Below are 16,638 nucleotides of genomic sequence, written 5' to 3'. Positions count from 1 at the left end.
CACTCGGAAAGCCGGCCGACCACATGGTACCCGACCCCCTCGCTCGGACCCCCTCCCGTGCAGAACATTTCAATCCATCCAGAAAATCATGTACCATTCGATTGCCTCCGTCGAAAAGACTTCGCCAATGAAACCCTAACCCTAACCCTAACCCTAACCCTAACCCTAACCCTAACCCTAACCCTAACCCTAACCCTCACCCTATGGACCCTAACCCTCACCCTATGGACCCTAACCCTCACCCTATGGACCCTAACCCTCACCCTATGGACCCTAACCCTCACCCTATGGACCCTAACCCTCACCCTATGGACCCTAACCCTCACCCTATGGACCCTAACCCTCACCCATGCGGACCCTAACCCTCACCCTATGGACCCTAACCCTCACCCCATGCACCACTCACCCTATGCACCCTCACCCCTATGCACCCTCACCCCTATGCACCCTCACCCCTATGCACCCTCACCCCTATGCACCCTCACCCCTATGCACCCTCACCCCTATGCACCCTCACCCCTATGCCCCTATCCCTATGCCCCTAGTAAAACAACTGTCATCATATACCGAAGCCCCCGCCAATGCGGCAGAAAACAAGTCCACCTGCCAAACCCCTCTCCCCTCCCATGCAACCATTCAAATGAATCGTCAGGGATCAAGGTGGCGCCCAAAGCGGCCCCGAAAATCTTCACCGCTCTTCGCAGTGAGGTTCCCCGTGGCCTTCGCAAGTGCGGAAAACCCTGTGCAACTAGAGCCCATAGCCTTCCAAGCACCGAAGCTGGGGTGAGCAGAGGTATTCTTTGCGAGACATACATGATGGGGTGACACACAAATCCGCTGTAGGAACGCAGCCCGTTTCGGTTCTCAGCGCCAGGGTCTTTAGCGACATCTCACCTGTCTTATATCCACGAAGAGCACCATTGGAGGATCAGTCGCCGCCACACAGACCGCGCACGAATTGGGTTGTCGGCGTAGTATCACGGCTCTCCTCTGGCGCACGATGTGCGGCCCGCAGCGCTGCCAGCATGCCCGGGTACACACTAGGAAGGCCAGCCCGCAGTGACACAACCACCTAGCACAGGGGTCACGCAAGCACCATACCAGGCGGCACAGCCGTTGACAATCCAGGGAGCACTGCAGCAGGAGCTCTGCAGACACGCCTGCGAACAAACAGGGGAACTTCCAGCACACGTGTGGCATACCAAGGGCCACCGATGTAGACCTGGCATCGCAACAGCGGAGCACTACTATTCCTTCGTTGTTGTGGGATGGTGGCCCTGTCGAAAATGGTCCCCAGACACTGCTGTTCAACGGTGACCCCGCCCGGATGTCGACTCAGAGGTAATACAGTGGCGGCTGCACCAATGGAGGGCGACATAAGAACAAACATGCCTACACTTTTGTCTTGTCTGGGGAGGGGTCGCGCCAAAACGAGAAAACGAGCGACAAAACAATAACCAATGCCACGCGTGGTATGGCGTATTGTGGATGGTACAGAACGGCGGCGGGTATAGCAGGTACAGCCCTGATTACCCCATGCCGCTTCCGTGTGCAGTTGCGCTGCAGATCCGAGGGAGCATGAGGGTGAAGAGATCATTTGTGCCAGCAGAGAAGATCAGCACCATGGACACACAGATAACATTATCGTCACCACAGTTGGGAAAGACATGTGGGTGTGTAGAGCATGCGGACGCATCTGTGCGTCACGCACCTCTGATGCACAGGGGGTCACCGAAGGAGGAAGAGGAGGGGGGAGAGAGAGATGCATAATGCAATACCGCTGTTGGGATGTGGCGTACGTATATTTATCTCGGGGACTCTTTGTCCTAATTTGCTAGAGAAAAGTTCCTTGTAATCGAAAATATGTCCTTTTGTTTCCATTTTATTTTCTTTTCTGCCCGCAACGTCTGGGAGATACGCACTGCCATCTCGGGTGAATACCTTTCCCCTTGCACTTGATATGGATGGCAACCGTTTCGCTCCACCACGCACGCACAGACAGACGGACACCTCCCCCCTCAAAAAAAAAAAACAAAAAAATAGAGGGCAAAGGGAGGCGGTGCATCGAGGAAGAGAAGCTTGAACAGAGAGCATCACTGGCCCAGTGAAATGATTCCACACGTACGCAATAGAGAGGGAGACAAGAAGGAGAGGTCAAGTCGGCACAGGTACCCTATAAGAAGAGAGAATATAAGGCACATGATAAAACAAGTGCTCTAAAATGGGGGGGAGATACAAAGAGAACTCAAGCAGGGAGAATTGCCGTTCATTGAAAACTGAGAGATTAAAAAAAAAGGGCACCTGCTCAACGACTTCATCTTGAAAACGCTCACCCATGCGCACAAGAGAGGGCAAATCCGCTAACAAGGAGGGGAACTCGTAGAATACAGAGAGGTGTTTGTGCGACGTCAAGAGAACCACACCAGAGAAGGGGAACAGCGACGGCGCCACACCCAGTTTAAACGGGAAGAAACATATACTGAAAGAAAAAAGAAGAAAGAGAGGAATTTTTTCAAGTAAAAAACAAAATGCACACAAAGCGGTTCCACGCGATGTGCGTCGCACCAACAGTTACAGTCGCTCCATTTGTGTGTACGCACCGTCCTCGGTTGATTGTTGTTGTTGTTTTTGGGGGGATCCTGCGAGCTTCCCCGTGAACTTTCGCTGAATTGCTCGGATGCCTTCTCAAAGCACGACGACTTTTCTACCGCTTAGAGAACATAGACTACGGCAGTCGCCGCCAGTCCAACCACAGCGGCAACGGTGCACTTCACCAAGACGGCACCGTTTCCGGGCAACACACGATTGCCCGCCTTGTTCGCGTGGAAGTCCGCTTGGCACTCTGTGCAGGCACCTTTCGTATAGCACTTGGTACATTTGTCGCGTTTGCACGAGCTCCTTACGCACACACTGCCCTCCATGTGGTAGCCTTCAGCGCAGTAATCGCACGCCCCGTTGTCTCCGCAGCTGTCACAACCTTCTTTGAAGCAGGGGGCTACTTCACAATCTCCATAAGTCTCGATGAAGCCCATCTCACATTTTCGGCACTCTCAAAGGCCTACCTTTTAGCATTGCACACAGTCAGAAAAGTCGCATTCGTGCGGTTTGCACTCCGATAAACGTTGGATATCGTATATACTTGGATACTTATTGCAATCCGTGCTGTTGATTTCACCGCACAGCTCACAGTTCTCGATTCAGCAGGCATTCATCGCCTCAGCGGAGGTGACGAGCACCGCGAGGGTCATCGAGACCATGAAATACTTCGCAAGGCTGGCGGGCATGGTGGTGAGAACCAGGTAGCGGGAGAGGACAGGAAGTAGTCTTGAGCGGTGAAGCTTTGCTTGATGGTGTAGGTGGTGGTGGTGGTGGAGGTGGAGGTGGTAGTGTGTGTGTGTGTGTGTGTGTGTGTGTGTGAGTGTGAGTGTGAGTGTGAGTGTGAGTGTGAGTGTGAGTGTGAGTGTGAGTGTGAGTGTGTGTGTGTGTGTGTGTGGTTTTTGTGTGCGCGATGGGGATGGGCGCGCAAGAAGGCCCTGCAAGCAAAAATCAAAACGGGCATGTGGGGTGAGAGAAATAGTGGAGTGCCAGCAGCGGGGAAATGCGATCAACGTCTTCAAGGCGGATGTGGTTCAGCTTTACCGTGCCCGTTTTCTTGTCCATGAGGGTGTGGGTGTGTACGCTGATTGGGTGAGAGCGACCCAGGCAGCATCGACGCGCAGCGCTTCATTGTAAACAGGTGAGTGCGTTCACCCGGCAGCAGGGGATGAGGCACACGCGTGCAGATAATGTACGCGGGGTTTGGGGCCCTCTCTCCCCAATCACAACACACGCACTACAGACTGTTCCTATCTTCTCTGGTTTCTCTCTTTCCCCCCAGTGAGGAGGGGAGGGGAAGGTCAGTCACAGGGGTAGTCGTAAACTACAAAAAAAAAGCCATCAGCAACCCAGGGGGATTCCAAAGGCGGTTCGAAAGAACACAAGAAAATAAAAGAGTTTCTCTATGAATGGGCACACACGCACACACACATACACGTGTCCCTGGCCGCCCCTGTCGCTCACGCAGGTGTGTCTAAGCGAGAGAGAGAGAGGCGGAAACGAGACTAAGGCATGCATGCTTACGCGTAGCCGTACAGGATGTGGCCGCGCTTGCGAAGCGCGTTCACGACGTCAGAGGCCGTCACGGTCTTCTTGCGCGCGTACTCGGTGTAGGCCGTGCTGGAGCGAACAATGTCCTCCACGTACGCCTTCAGCAGACGGCGCACCTCCTCGTAGATCTCACTCGAGATGCGCTTCACGCCACCGCGGCGCGCCATGCGGCGGATGCAGCCGTGCGTGATGCCGCGGATGTTGTCGCGCAGCACCTTCTTCTGGCGCTTCTGGCTGCCCTTGGCATCAGCGGAGCGCTTTCCCTTGGCCATGGTGGATGAGATGATGAGAAAAAAAACGATGGTGATGTGAGGCTACGAGTGATGAATTGTCTCTCCCATATGTGTACACGTGCGCTCACAAGAAGAAGAGAGTCAAAAGTGCGAAGAAATATACATGTGGAAATAGCCAAGGAAACTGCAGCGCCGACAGAGAAGGAATCATTATATTTGGGGGGCCTCTACATCTTCCTTGGATACGAGAAGGATGGCAGTCGAGGCCCTGGGGTGTTTGCAGAGCGTCCTGGAGGCGTGAAAATCTGACTTTTGGTGTGGGCACATACACCCGTAGCGCATGTAACGCACATAAACGGAGCAAAGAGTATTAAGCTCTAGTGTGTCACAACAACAGGCGCGAGGTAGCCATTCCCAGCGACCCTGAGGGAAGAAATACGGAATGGGTTTCCGATACGAGCTAATAAAGACGCTACACACAAGTGAGAATAGTCCCTACATGGCCAGTGCGCATGAGTCGCGTGAACAGATGGTGGAAAAAAAAAGGAAAACAGTTCTAGCAAAGCCCACCAAAACCAAATTTGCGCACTGGGCTATTAAATTCCTTTTCATGGAGACACATCGGAGAAACAAATTCAAGCGTGATCACAACCTCGAGCTCTCTGAGTTCACATATTTTGAAAACAGTATCGGTAGCAGCATATGCTGCAATAATAGGATTAGAAACTAATGCGCCCTTTCTCAGCACCAAGAAAGATGGTGCTTGTTATCATTTCTGCTGATGATCGGTAATTGCCGACACGTTAAAGTCAAGAAGGCTGAGGTTGTAGAGCCTGTGGACAGAGCGGCAGCGTCGAGCCTCACCCATATCGATGATCGTTTCCCGTCGTTGAGTATCCACAACCCACATATCGACTGGGAGGTTTCCACGGAAAGGTAAAGGCATGCGTCCCATATCCGTTTCAACAATTCGCTGATTGGGAAACCACTTGGTCCGACGGTACTCGAGACGAATCGGTTGGTAGTTCATCCGCGCGAACTTGAGGCTCTGCTGGACATAGGCGGTATACTTGTATAAACCATATTCCTTGCTCAATCTGTCAGCGTCCAGGTTTGCGTTTTCAATGTGAACATATCGGCCTCTTTTGGAACAGTAAACTTTAAATCCAAGCGCGTGCATGCGCCAAGCATAGTCGTGATCCTCGCCGTAGGCTGGGTAGTGGTTTTCGTCAAAGAACCCCACAGTCGCGATGGTGAGGCGAGGTAGGGCAAAAGTGGACATGTACGGTACGTGTGAAGTGTAAAAGACGCCGTATGTGTCTTCGAACTCCCTCACCATCTCCTCCGGGGGCATTGCCCGAATGCGATAGGGTAAAGAGGGTGCGGTAACGACAGGGGGTTTGTCGCTGCGGTAAGTAAACCGCGCATCAGCCACATTCTTTAGTGCCGTTGGTTCAGCCGCAACCTCTGCCTCGAGCTCCTTCATACGCGTCGTCTGGTTCTCCGTCTCCTTGTTCACCTTCGCGATAAAATCCTCGATGAGGCCTTGCCCGAAGCGCACATCGGCATTGGTGATGAATACCCACGGCACCCTCTCTACTGAGAAAGTGAGAGCGTGGCGTAGCCCTTCATTGACAGCTGCGGCGTAGCCAACATTTTCTGGGTGGTGAATTATAAAGAGCCTTTTATCCAGGTAGTCGCTCATCTTGTCGGAAAGACGGTCTAAGAGCTTGCGCAGAGGATCAAACTCGCCGTTGTTTATGAACATAATATACGTAATCGGAGCGGTGATGTTGCAAAAGAGAACTTTAATGTCCTGGTAGTCCAGTGTCACAGGTAAGATCACGTAAGGTATTCGATTAGAGTGCTCCTCGCTTTGCGAGAGGCGATCCGCCATGCACTGAAAAAAACGCTCATCGCTTATGAATGTCTCGCCGGGACGATGAGTATCTTCGAAAGTGACCAATACATCCCGTTCAAAGTACACGCATAGCGGTGCTAAATAAGCTATGATGAAAAGAAGTAGGTAAAGGGCTATCCGCACAGCTGGCCGCTGTACCACTCGATGCAGTGGTGAGTTAGAAAGGTGTGATTTCCGAGAACGCATCCTTTCTGATTCCCGTAGGGAATAGACCGTTGAACGGAACGATACGTCTCTGTGTCCCAATCGCTGATCCGGGGTCTGCCGCGTTGCATTGCAGCAGGAAAACATGAACAGATATTTTTTTGGAGGGCGGAGTGAGGGGGGTTGTGAGGAAGGTGGAGAGAAGATGAATGGATGGGAGCTGAAAAACACGTCTATTGATATTTCTCCGTGTTCTCTTCAGTCATCTGGCACACAGCACCCCGTGCAGCCTTCAAGATCGATATAGCAGTTACCGCTCCCATACACTCATGCAAATCTGTACATGTATTCACATACAGCGCACGCAGAACCATGGGTGTGAGATGGCACGAATTGCCTAGGCCCTTCGATCCCACAGACGAGTAGCGAGAGAGGGTACCCCACACACACACACACACACACTCGGGAACCGTTATAAAAACCGCCACGCACGTGGCGAAACGCATGAGAGTTGGCCTGCGATTCGGACGGCCCGTGATTTCTTTGAGTCTTTTCTTTGGGTTTTCCAACCGCTCTGCTCGCATCATTTCATTTACAACTTGGCCATACGCCCCGGGGACCCATGTCCACTCCAGCTCATGTGGTTTGATTGGCTTCTCTAGCGGAATGACGCTACTTGTGCGCCGCTCCCTGTCGCGCGACAGAGCGATGCGCATGTCCAGCGCGTTCTCGTCATTCTTGAAGGGACCCTTTGGGCCGTCGCCACGGTAATAGCCGAGTACCGTGCGGTACACAATGTAGCTCAGTCGATGGTACATATCGTGTGCGACCTGGTTACTCTTGCGGACAAAGAGGTCGACAAAGTAAGCGTTGTGCACAAACTCACTGACTTGTGCCAAGTCTCACATGAGTGTCTCACCTAGGGCCAAGCGCCGAAACGTTGGTGCCACGGACACGGCGGACACGTGCCCGTGATAATCCTCTCCTTTTCCCTCAACCTTGCCGAGGGTGTAGGCCATTGGGAATCCCAGTAGTTGGGTGCGTGCACATCCGTTGGCACTCGAGCCAGTGCGTCACATTACTCGCCATAGAAGGATGTGTCGTAGGTCTCCGTCAACTGGTCCAAATCCACAAAGTTGAAGCGTAGAGTGTCGTACAGCGTCACGAATTGAAAAGAGGTCATTGTGGCCCGGCTGTACAAGAGCAGCGTTGCCGTTCTCCTTTGTTCACTTATTTTGTTTTCAAACCCGCGCGTTGTGCACACGCATTCGAGATCCACAAGGAAGGGGATGAAGGGAGGGAGAGAGGGAGAGGAACGCCATGTTCCTTGCACACCATGAGGCGGAACAGGAAGATGAGAAACAATGGAAGAGTTGGAAAAAGGACGAGCCCCTGCCCGGTGTCGAATCCCCCTGACTTACTGGCAGTGAAGCCATTGTACCTTTACGTGGATCACCAAGAAGCCGTTACTTGTCGATTCCCTTAGTCAGCGCAATGCGGTCGAACATTACTCGGACTGTACTCTCATCTATAACTCAGTCTGCTGACTCGTGTTTTGTGGCTCGATGCTGTTCAAGAGCACGGCGGTCGGTAAAGGACTTGGGTGGCTGGCACAGGTTGCACACTAGGTCGGCTGCGGCGTCACCTGGAAGAGGAGATAAGTAGCGGAGGTGCTCCTCGTAAGCGTCGCAACTTTTGAACTGCAGCCCGCAAATGTCGCAGTAATCAGTAGCGCCTCTGTCTTCCAAGCGCATCTCGTCCAGGGCCATCGCCAGTGGGTCGCGTGGGGCCTCAATCTGCTTATGCACGCGCGCATACAGCGTCGGGGCCAAATGAGGGGCACTAGTGTGCTTCGCAAGCCGATGCTGACGCATATCCTCTTCTGTCTGAAACACTCGAGGAGGCTGGCAGGTCTCGCACCTCCACGTACAAGACGCTGCCGACGCAGCTTGGCGACGTTGCTCAGCCCCTGCCTTCATCGCGGCACCGTAACCAGACAGGTAGCGCTCGAGTTTCTTGGCTTCTCTCGCTGTCAAGGGGCGACCCAGAATCGAGGTATCCAGCTGAGGCGGTAGCATAGGTGCCATGGCTGGCGCCGCAGGATCAGAGGTACGACGATGCTCCTCTGCCAAGCGCTGTGCACGATAAAGACTGGCCCACGTGGAGCTCGGCAAGTACGGCATGAACGCCTCTCCACGATGCCCTGACGAGTGGGCAAAGCAAGAGCCCAGAACTACTTGCGCCACAACGCGGGCAACGAGCGTTGGGTGTAGGAGCGGTAAAGGTTGGTGCAAAAAAGTTGCAGAGCTGTTCACAGAGAAGTCCTCGTCGGTCGACACAAACGTGTCTATCGGCACGGATTCCCTGAACTCAGCCTCCCGTTTGACTGATTGAGCACAAGACCCCAGACTCGAATGTGCCACTGCCAACCACTCGGAAAAACTCTCCCTGCGCGGCGGATTCTCATCGAGGGATGAAGACCGCTCCGGCGTCCACAACGACACCTCTGCGGAGAGGTGGAGTAACACCTCATGCAGCTCCGCCTGGAACAAAACAAAGTAGTACTGGACCATGATGCCAAACGGAAATGCAGCGTCGCTCTGGTGACGGCGATTTGTATATTCGGGGAAGTCAGCGGCGCGAAGCAGCACAGCCGCAACGCAAATGTAACCGCTACGAGCCGCACAACCCAGCAAGTCCCACCGCCGCGCCTGGTCGTCGCAAAGGGTGACAACGATCTCTTGTGGAGAGTCCAGTGTCGCCGAAGCGCGGTAGAGTTCGCGTGCGCTGTGGAAGAAGTGCGAAAGGAGGGAGCGCTGTCTGTAGAGATCCTCGAACCCGATGTGAGGATTATTAAACATGAGGAGATGGCACGGATGGTTTCGTAGCGAAACTGGTGCAGACAAAAGCGAGGTCGCGTTCACATCGCCATAGTAGCGCACAGATACGCGCTGCTTTGCCGAAAAGTAGGCGAGAAATCCTACCGTCTCTGGGTACTTGCGCTGAAGCTCTGTTACATTGTCGAAAGTGGTGGCAATCACCCTCACCACAGACCCGTGCCGGCGCTCGTCCGGAGAAACATCACTTTGCGTCGCACGGCGGACAGCCGCGCTGCGGGACAGCCGTCTGATAAGCGCATAGGTGAAGCTCAGATTTCCTTCCCCAACGAGCAGAATGGTGAGAGGGTTGGGAAGCACAGGAGTCGCCGGACCGATCCTGTGGTTCGCCTCATCACCGATGTCCTCTTGCATACGATGCTCAGACAATACAGGAGCACCCCACAGGGGAGTTGTTGCCTTTTTCAGCTTCTTGAGGGTCCCCCCACCCACCCATCCACCCATCGCGGACGAATACAATATCGAAGATCAGCGCGCGCGAGCGCACGTGTGTGTTTGTGTGTTCGTATAACCAACGAGAAAACGAGAGCCAGGGTGCAAACCAGTCAGGTTCAGCTTTTCGTGAGCGGGTCTCGCCATTGCAGCAGAATGATCCAAAAGAACCGCACTCATGTCCTTCAAGATGAAGGAAAAAGCGGGGAAAGACCATACACGAAGAAAGAAAGGAGGGTTTATGGATCGCCACACACGACCCTTCTGCGGGAAGGGTCCCTACCTGAGGGTGTCGAACCCTTTCAAGAGTCACCCACCTTGAGGCATAGCACCTCTGTAAGACCCACCGTATCGTTTCCGCCTGTTGGCTAGTTTTTGTTTGGAAATACGCCTCAAGAGTTATCAGTGTCGTGCACATCAACACCCTTCGCCACCTCCGACACGCCAATCTATATTCTGCCTCGCCCCTATCTGCGCAATCCTCATCAGAAGCCATGAAAGGCAAACGTCATGGCGTGCAGGTGTGCAGAGTCGTAAAAAAAAAAAAAACAAAAAAACATCCCTGCGCGCATGCGACAAAGGGGAAATAGTATAGAGATTCAAGAGAAACCGAAAAGAAAAAAAAAGAGAAGTAGTGGACCAAGTACGACACGTGTGCGGTCATGCCGTTTCTGGTGAATATATGGGATACATCCTACTTGTTTGAAAATTGCGCTCTGTCGAAGTGATAGCTGGATGCCTGAAGTGGGTGATGTGGATGGAAACGATCGTCCCCGCTCTATGGCGCCTGAACCATGCGCTTGACTCGTGGCGACGTATTCGAAAATGTGGCACTGGGGGGTGCCTTGAAACGCATGAGGGACATGAGAGCCGCGTGTCTAGAGTGTTGCTTGGTGCGCATTTCGTGCCGCTCGTCCTCTCGTCGGGTGCGCCACTTGTTGTACAGCACACCTATATACGAAACGAAGCCATTGCCTTGGAAAACGAGATGACGGAGCAACCTCCAGGTGCGAATATTATTCGCAATGCGATCAAAGAGAAGATGAGCGCCGCGCCTGCTCCGCTGACGCGCCTTTTCAGGCAACTGGCGAATAGCAGTGCGGAGGGACAAGTCTATGCCAGACCCCCGCTGGAGACCTCGGCGGCCCCCGAGACAATGGGTAAGATCAACTGGCGCACAAAGTCGTTGAACTCACTGCCGAAGATGTACGCCGTTGTCTGCTTCACTTTGTCATGGACACACTGCTCTCCACGCGGTATCCACCAGCGCCCTCTGTGCACGCGCCCTTGGGCACCGCACATTTTGTGCGTCATTTGTCTGTGCACGTGAGCCCACATACACCCTGGAGATCCGGGTGGTAGCCCGGCTTGCATTCGATGCAATGGTGGATGTCAGTGTCACTGCAATCCACACAGCGTTCGTCAGGGCAGGCATCCAACGCAGCAGCGTAGGTGATAAACACCGCAAGTGTCATGAACACTAGCAGAAACGTCCTCAGACTGGAGGGCATGGCGGCGAGAAGTGGATAAGGGGGAGGGGGGAGAAAAGAAAATATGTTTGGGTGTGGTGTAGGCAATCGAGAGGAATTGGGCAGAAACGCGGTTGCGCGGAGATCGGAGACGAGCGTGGTTTGGATGTTGAGTCTTTGGCAGTCTGTGTAGCCGCACAACGAATGGAAACAGGAAAGAGAGGGGAGCCCATTTGGAGAGGCGAAGTGTGGAAAGACCGTCTCATGGCACCGTCCCTGGTGAGGTTGGCACTATCCGAGACCACACAATGCTTAAGTATAAACATCGGTGTGCATAACATAGGCAAGGGCTCGCTCTTTGTATAGAAAAAAGAATATACAGGCCAGGGATGTCAAGTACACCCATGACACTGGCTAAAAGCTGAGTGCGCCCCGCACTCCCTGTCAGGATACTTGCTTTTGCCTTTACAGTATCCCTACACATTTGTTTCTCTCTTTCCAAGTGCCCAAGCGCGCGGGAGGAAGGGAAACGCACGCGTACATGTGGACAGGTGTGCCCCACAGTGGAGAAGCAACGAACGCGCCCCTGCAGTTGACCTGCCAAGCATGTCTAATTCAGATTCCCTTTGGTTCTGGGCGTCTTTGACTGCCGCACAGGGAGAGGGGAGGGGAGGGAGTCTGCGTCAGTCACATCAAGTGAGGGACAACAGTGGGAGTGGGACGTGACACTCCGCTGCACTGCTGAAGCCGCACTTGGCGTCAATGTGGTTGCTTGACATTCGCTGCCTCTCACATTGGGGGCCTTTTGCCTCCTTGAGTAAAAGACAAATAAAAAACGACGACAGCGAGAAAAAAAACTCACGCGAAATGATGAGAGGGGGGAAGAGTAAACCGCGAAAGGGAGGGGCCTAGTGAGAAGTGGAGCATGCCTACCAGCAAGACTCAGGGCGGGGAGGGGAGGGGACATCGGTGTAGGAACCACGCGCACAGCCACCTAAACTCCTGACCGAAGCCTGGTGCCACGCGGTGCGGAGCGGGGGGTCGCCTCCTTTCCACTCTCCGCACCCGCAGTCACACACACGCACACACACACACACACACGCACCACCGCACTCCAGCGTCCACCGGGGACACTATTTTCCCTCAAGGGTGATGCGGTTCTCTCATGGTGGCGATAGACTCCCGTGCTTGAATAGACGGTGTGTGAGCGATACATCAACGGCCGGTATGCCTAGTGCGCGTCTTTTCTCAGACGACACGCGGCAGTAAAAGGGACCGTGCTGGATCACAGCAAGAAGAAAAAACAAGAGAGATGTGCAACCGGAGATCGCCGCCCCTCCTCTCCACGCACAAATGGCAAACACCAAAACATACACAGCCCTTTGCTGGAATCACCCCCCCCTCTCCAAGGATACCGACGTGCAGTAAAGGTGTCTCCTTGTAGCTTACCCTGGTGGCGTGCATGGGGGGGGGAGGGAGAGAAGCGGGAAGCAGTCAAAGAGAACAAAAAAGGCGCGTGCAGGACCGCGTGTGCCTCCACCTTTGCGGTTCTTGATCCCGTTCATCGCTTTCCCTTGCACCTGATATGCAAGCACACGCCACAGTCGTAATGGCATACGCTCCTGCAACACGGGAGGCGCCATGGCGGCCGCGCAGCAAGGTGATGCTTAGATGAGAGTACGCTGCACTCCGCCTGAGAACTCTCAGGTTGAACGTGACACTGACATGAGAACAGTGGAGACACAGTGAACGCATTATCGGCGACAATCTGAAGGAGGGGGAAAAAGAAGCGCGACGGCACAACGAAAGTGTACTGCAAAGGGTCCCACGACTCGAGGAAACGTGGCACGCCCCCGAACACATAGTGGTGTCTTGTGGCGAAGGACAACATATAGAGCGAATGCCCTTCTTCCACATGACCCCGTGTGTGCTTACAACCCAGAAAGTGAGGGGGGCGCAGCAGACATGTCAGGAGGCGCCACGTGAGACAGTGCGCTTCTTGGAGGTCTAGTCCGGACGGCAGACGGGCACTGTGTGACGTGCAGACGAAAAGAGAAAATGCAGAAGTGGGAAGGAGGAAAACCGGAAAAGAACACGACGACGCTGTAGCACGTGGACAGATGCACAACTACACACAGAAATGATCTTTAGTGCAAACGGAGTGGAGAGAGCAATGAGTAGGTGTGCAGGTCGCTGTGCTAGCGAGCAACGGCGGGCGCTTCTACACCCCACAGGACCAAGCGGGATGAGTGGAGGGAGATCAAAGGAACAAAAAAAAACGATTAATAAACCAATGGTGCACATACAAGCAGAATGAAAATTAAGTGGGAACACGGAGAGCTGCTCAACAACTTCTTGACAAACGCCAACGACACGGGCAATTCACATGTGTCACACATTCGTGGAAAGCGAATCTCCCTCAAGAAAACGCAGTCTTCGAGAGAGAGAAAGAAAGAGGGGGGGAGAAGGCGGGAATGGGGTGTCCGAAAAATGCGTCGTGAGGTTAATGAGAAGAAAAGAGCAGCGTTCAGGGGCGGTACGGCTCCGCATTGCTTTGATGGCGTGGCATTTGGCCCTCCCTCTCCCTCACACACACACACACACACACACAGAGAGAAATTAAGTGCCAGTCATATGGCACACCCCATGCGCCCCACATTGTGATGAAACACCTTTGCAAGGCAAACCAAGACACACACAAGATGGGATAAAAAAAAAGGGAACGTGACGAGTCACGTCCGGTGCGGCCCAAACACGCATCATTGGCGTGTCACCGTCACGTGCATCAAAATTGTGTCCAAACAAAGCACTGCGGCTGATCAAAGGAGCAGGGCTTGAGCTGGCAGCATACCAAACGAGCGGTGCGAGGTACCCCAGCTCTTTGAAGCCCTCAAAGTCCACTTACTAGATGGCAGAGCATGTTCAGAGATCCTTGATGCTGTGCAGGCTACTCCGTCGCGCAAGACTTCCTCCCAGGCACGAAACTCCTGCGAGCGAGACAAGACCTCTCCCCCCCCCCCCGCAGGTGTGGACCTCAAGCAAAAGCCTACAGCAGCCAAACAGCTCGAATGCCCAAGCCCGGAGAGTTCCTGGGCCACAAAAATGTGCGGCAGGAGGTTTCACCAAGTGGTGGGTCACACCCTCGGCGCGGTCTTCGATGTTCGACAACATCCCCTGTGTAGACCTCAAACCGAGAGTGGTTTGCCAACTCTGTAAAGTTGACATGTCGAGTTGAGATCCGGGGCGTCGCTGCAGTGATCCGTGTGAGAAGATGCGCAGCTTCCTCACGTGTAACAGCTTCGCGATGCGGAAGGGGATCGCGCCGCTAGTTGGCCAGTCTCCCCCCACCAGCTCCTAGAGCGCGCTGGGGTTCACCGGCCAGTGCAGCATAGACCACGTCCTCAATCGGCCGCATCACAACTACTTTTGTCGGCACAGAAGACATGGCTCTCAAGAAAGCGCGCACACAAGCAACGCCGTGCGCCTTCCCGCGGCAGGGCGCACCCCCCTCATCCGCTAGCCTGTGAACCCCGATACTCTCTCTCACCTGCCTCGGGTGAGCCAAGAGCGAAATACATGTGGGTGGCACTTGCTTTCTTTCTCTGTCTCCGCAGATCGATCGTGGGTAAGGGGGGTCACCGTGACGGCTTAACCCATCGCCCACCATCCCTGATTAGAGTCGCGCTTTCGAGAGGAAGAGAACGCAGCATTTGTGGAGGACGCCTGGCTGCGTCCAAAAGGGAGGCGATGGAAACGGAAAAAAGAAACGCACCGCGGCTGCAATCTCAGCGCCGTTAACCCGATGAAACAGTGCATCCACACTGCATCTCTCTCGTTGGTGCCTGGATTTCCTTGGAAGACTCCCTTGTGTGCCCTTGCCAGTAGCTCAATGACCGGCCCCATCTGTGTCCGTGGGTTCGCGTGTGTGTGTGTGTGTGTGTGTGTGTGTGTGTGTGTGGTTTTTGTGTGCGCGATGGGGATGGGCGCGCAAGAAGGCCCTGCAAGCAAAAATCAAAACGGGCATGTGGGGTGAGAGGAATAGTGGAGTGCCAGCAGCGGGGAAATGCGATCAACGTCTTCAAGGCGGATGTGGTTCAGCTTTACCGTGCCCGTTTTCTTATCCATGAGGGTGTGGGTGTGTACGCTGATTGGGTGAGAGCGACCCAGGCAGCATCGACGCGCAGCGCTTCATTGTAAACAGGTGAGTGCGTTCACCCGGCAGCAGGGGATGAGGCACACGCATGCAGATAATGTACGCGGGGTTTTGGGGCCCTCTCTCCCCAATCACAACACACGCACTACAGACTGTTCCTATCTTCTCTGGTTTCTCTCTTTCCCCCCAGTGAGGAGGGGAGGGGAAGGTCAGTCACAGGGGTAGTCGTAAACTACAAAAAAAAAGCCATCAGCAACCCAGGGGGGGGATTCCAAAGGCGGTTCGAAAGAACACAAGAAAATAAAAGAGTTTCTCTATGAATGGGCACACACGCACACACACATACACGTGTCCCTGGCCGCCCCTGTCGCTCACGCAGGTGTGTCTAAGCGAGAGAGAGAGAGAGGCGGAAACGAGACTAAGGCATGCATGCTTACGCGTAGCCGTACAGGATGTGGCCGCGCTTGCGAAGCGCGTTCACGACGTCAGAGGCCGTCACGGTCTTCTTGCGCGCGTACTCGGTGTAGGCCGTGCTGGAGCGAACAATGTCCTCCACGTACGCCTTCAGCAGACGGCGCACCTCCTCGTAGATCTCACTCGAGATGCGCTTCACGCCACCGCGCCGCGCCATGCGGCGGATGCAGCCGTGCGTGATGCCGCGGATGTTGTCACGCAGCACCTTCTTCTGGCGCTTCTGGCTGCCTTTGGCATCAGCGGAGCGCTTTCCCTTGGCCATGGCTGATCAGTTGAGGAAGTGTGAGGAAAAGTTGTGTGAGCTCGAGAGCGTGACGAGTCTTTTTTGAGTCAAAGAAGTCGAAATGTGTAAAGAAGATATATATTGACGTGAGCGAGGCAGAAGGACACGGGTAGGAGACTCTGAGAAACTACGGAAGACATCGAGAACTGGACATACGGATGGAAGAGAGGTGCGAAGATGATCAAGCCGCGCCAGCCATTTTGGTGCGGGTGAGTGGAACCGTGCAAGTTGGAAGATATCATATTGTTGGCCTTCTTGTCTTTGAAATACCATGTATGGACATCACATCTCGTCGTAAAGCGTAGATAGTACAAAGCAACACGACAGAACAAACTGAAAGGACAATAACCAAACCCAGACGCACCAGCAGCTGATGAGTAGGACAAGAAGTACAGCCCGAGCTGCGCGAAGGTGTGCAGCGCAGTGGCATTATAAAAAAAAAACGATGCACAGTGAAAGGAAAAAAAAGCAGAAAGAATGACGAAC

General features: G+C 54.0%; 2 protein-coding genes across 2 annotated transcripts; both read right to left on the bottom strand.

Annotated features, from left to right (window-relative positions):
- Positions 1–5,148: 5,148 nt before the first annotated feature.
- On the bottom strand, positions 5,149–6,486 carry JKF63_04030 (uncharacterized protein; the record flags this gene model as incomplete). Its single annotated transcript, XM_067900025.1, has 1 exon — positions 5,149–6,486. The coding sequence occupies one exon, from the start codon at positions 6,484–6,486 to the stop codon at positions 5,149–5,151; it is 1,338 nt and encodes a 445-aa protein (XP_067755231.1).
- Positions 6,487–7,979: 1,493 nt separating this feature from the next.
- Positions 7,980–9,695, bottom strand: JKF63_04029 (uncharacterized protein; the record flags this gene model as incomplete). The annotated part of the gene is made up of 1 exon (XM_067900024.1): positions 7,980–9,695. One exon carries the CDS (start codon positions 9,693–9,695, stop codon positions 7,980–7,982), a length of 1,716 nt encoding a protein of 571 aa, XP_067755230.1.
- Between the last annotated feature and the right edge of the window lie 6,943 nt (positions 9,696–16,638).

The sequence above is a fragment of the Porcisia hertigi genome, chromosome 31 (genome assembly GCF_017918235.1).
Source record: "Porcisia hertigi strain C119 chromosome 31, whole genome shotgun sequence".
NCBI lineage: Eukaryota > Euglenozoa > Kinetoplastea > Trypanosomatida > Trypanosomatidae > Porcisia > Porcisia hertigi.
This window is presented reverse-complemented; position numbering and strand designations above follow the sequence as displayed.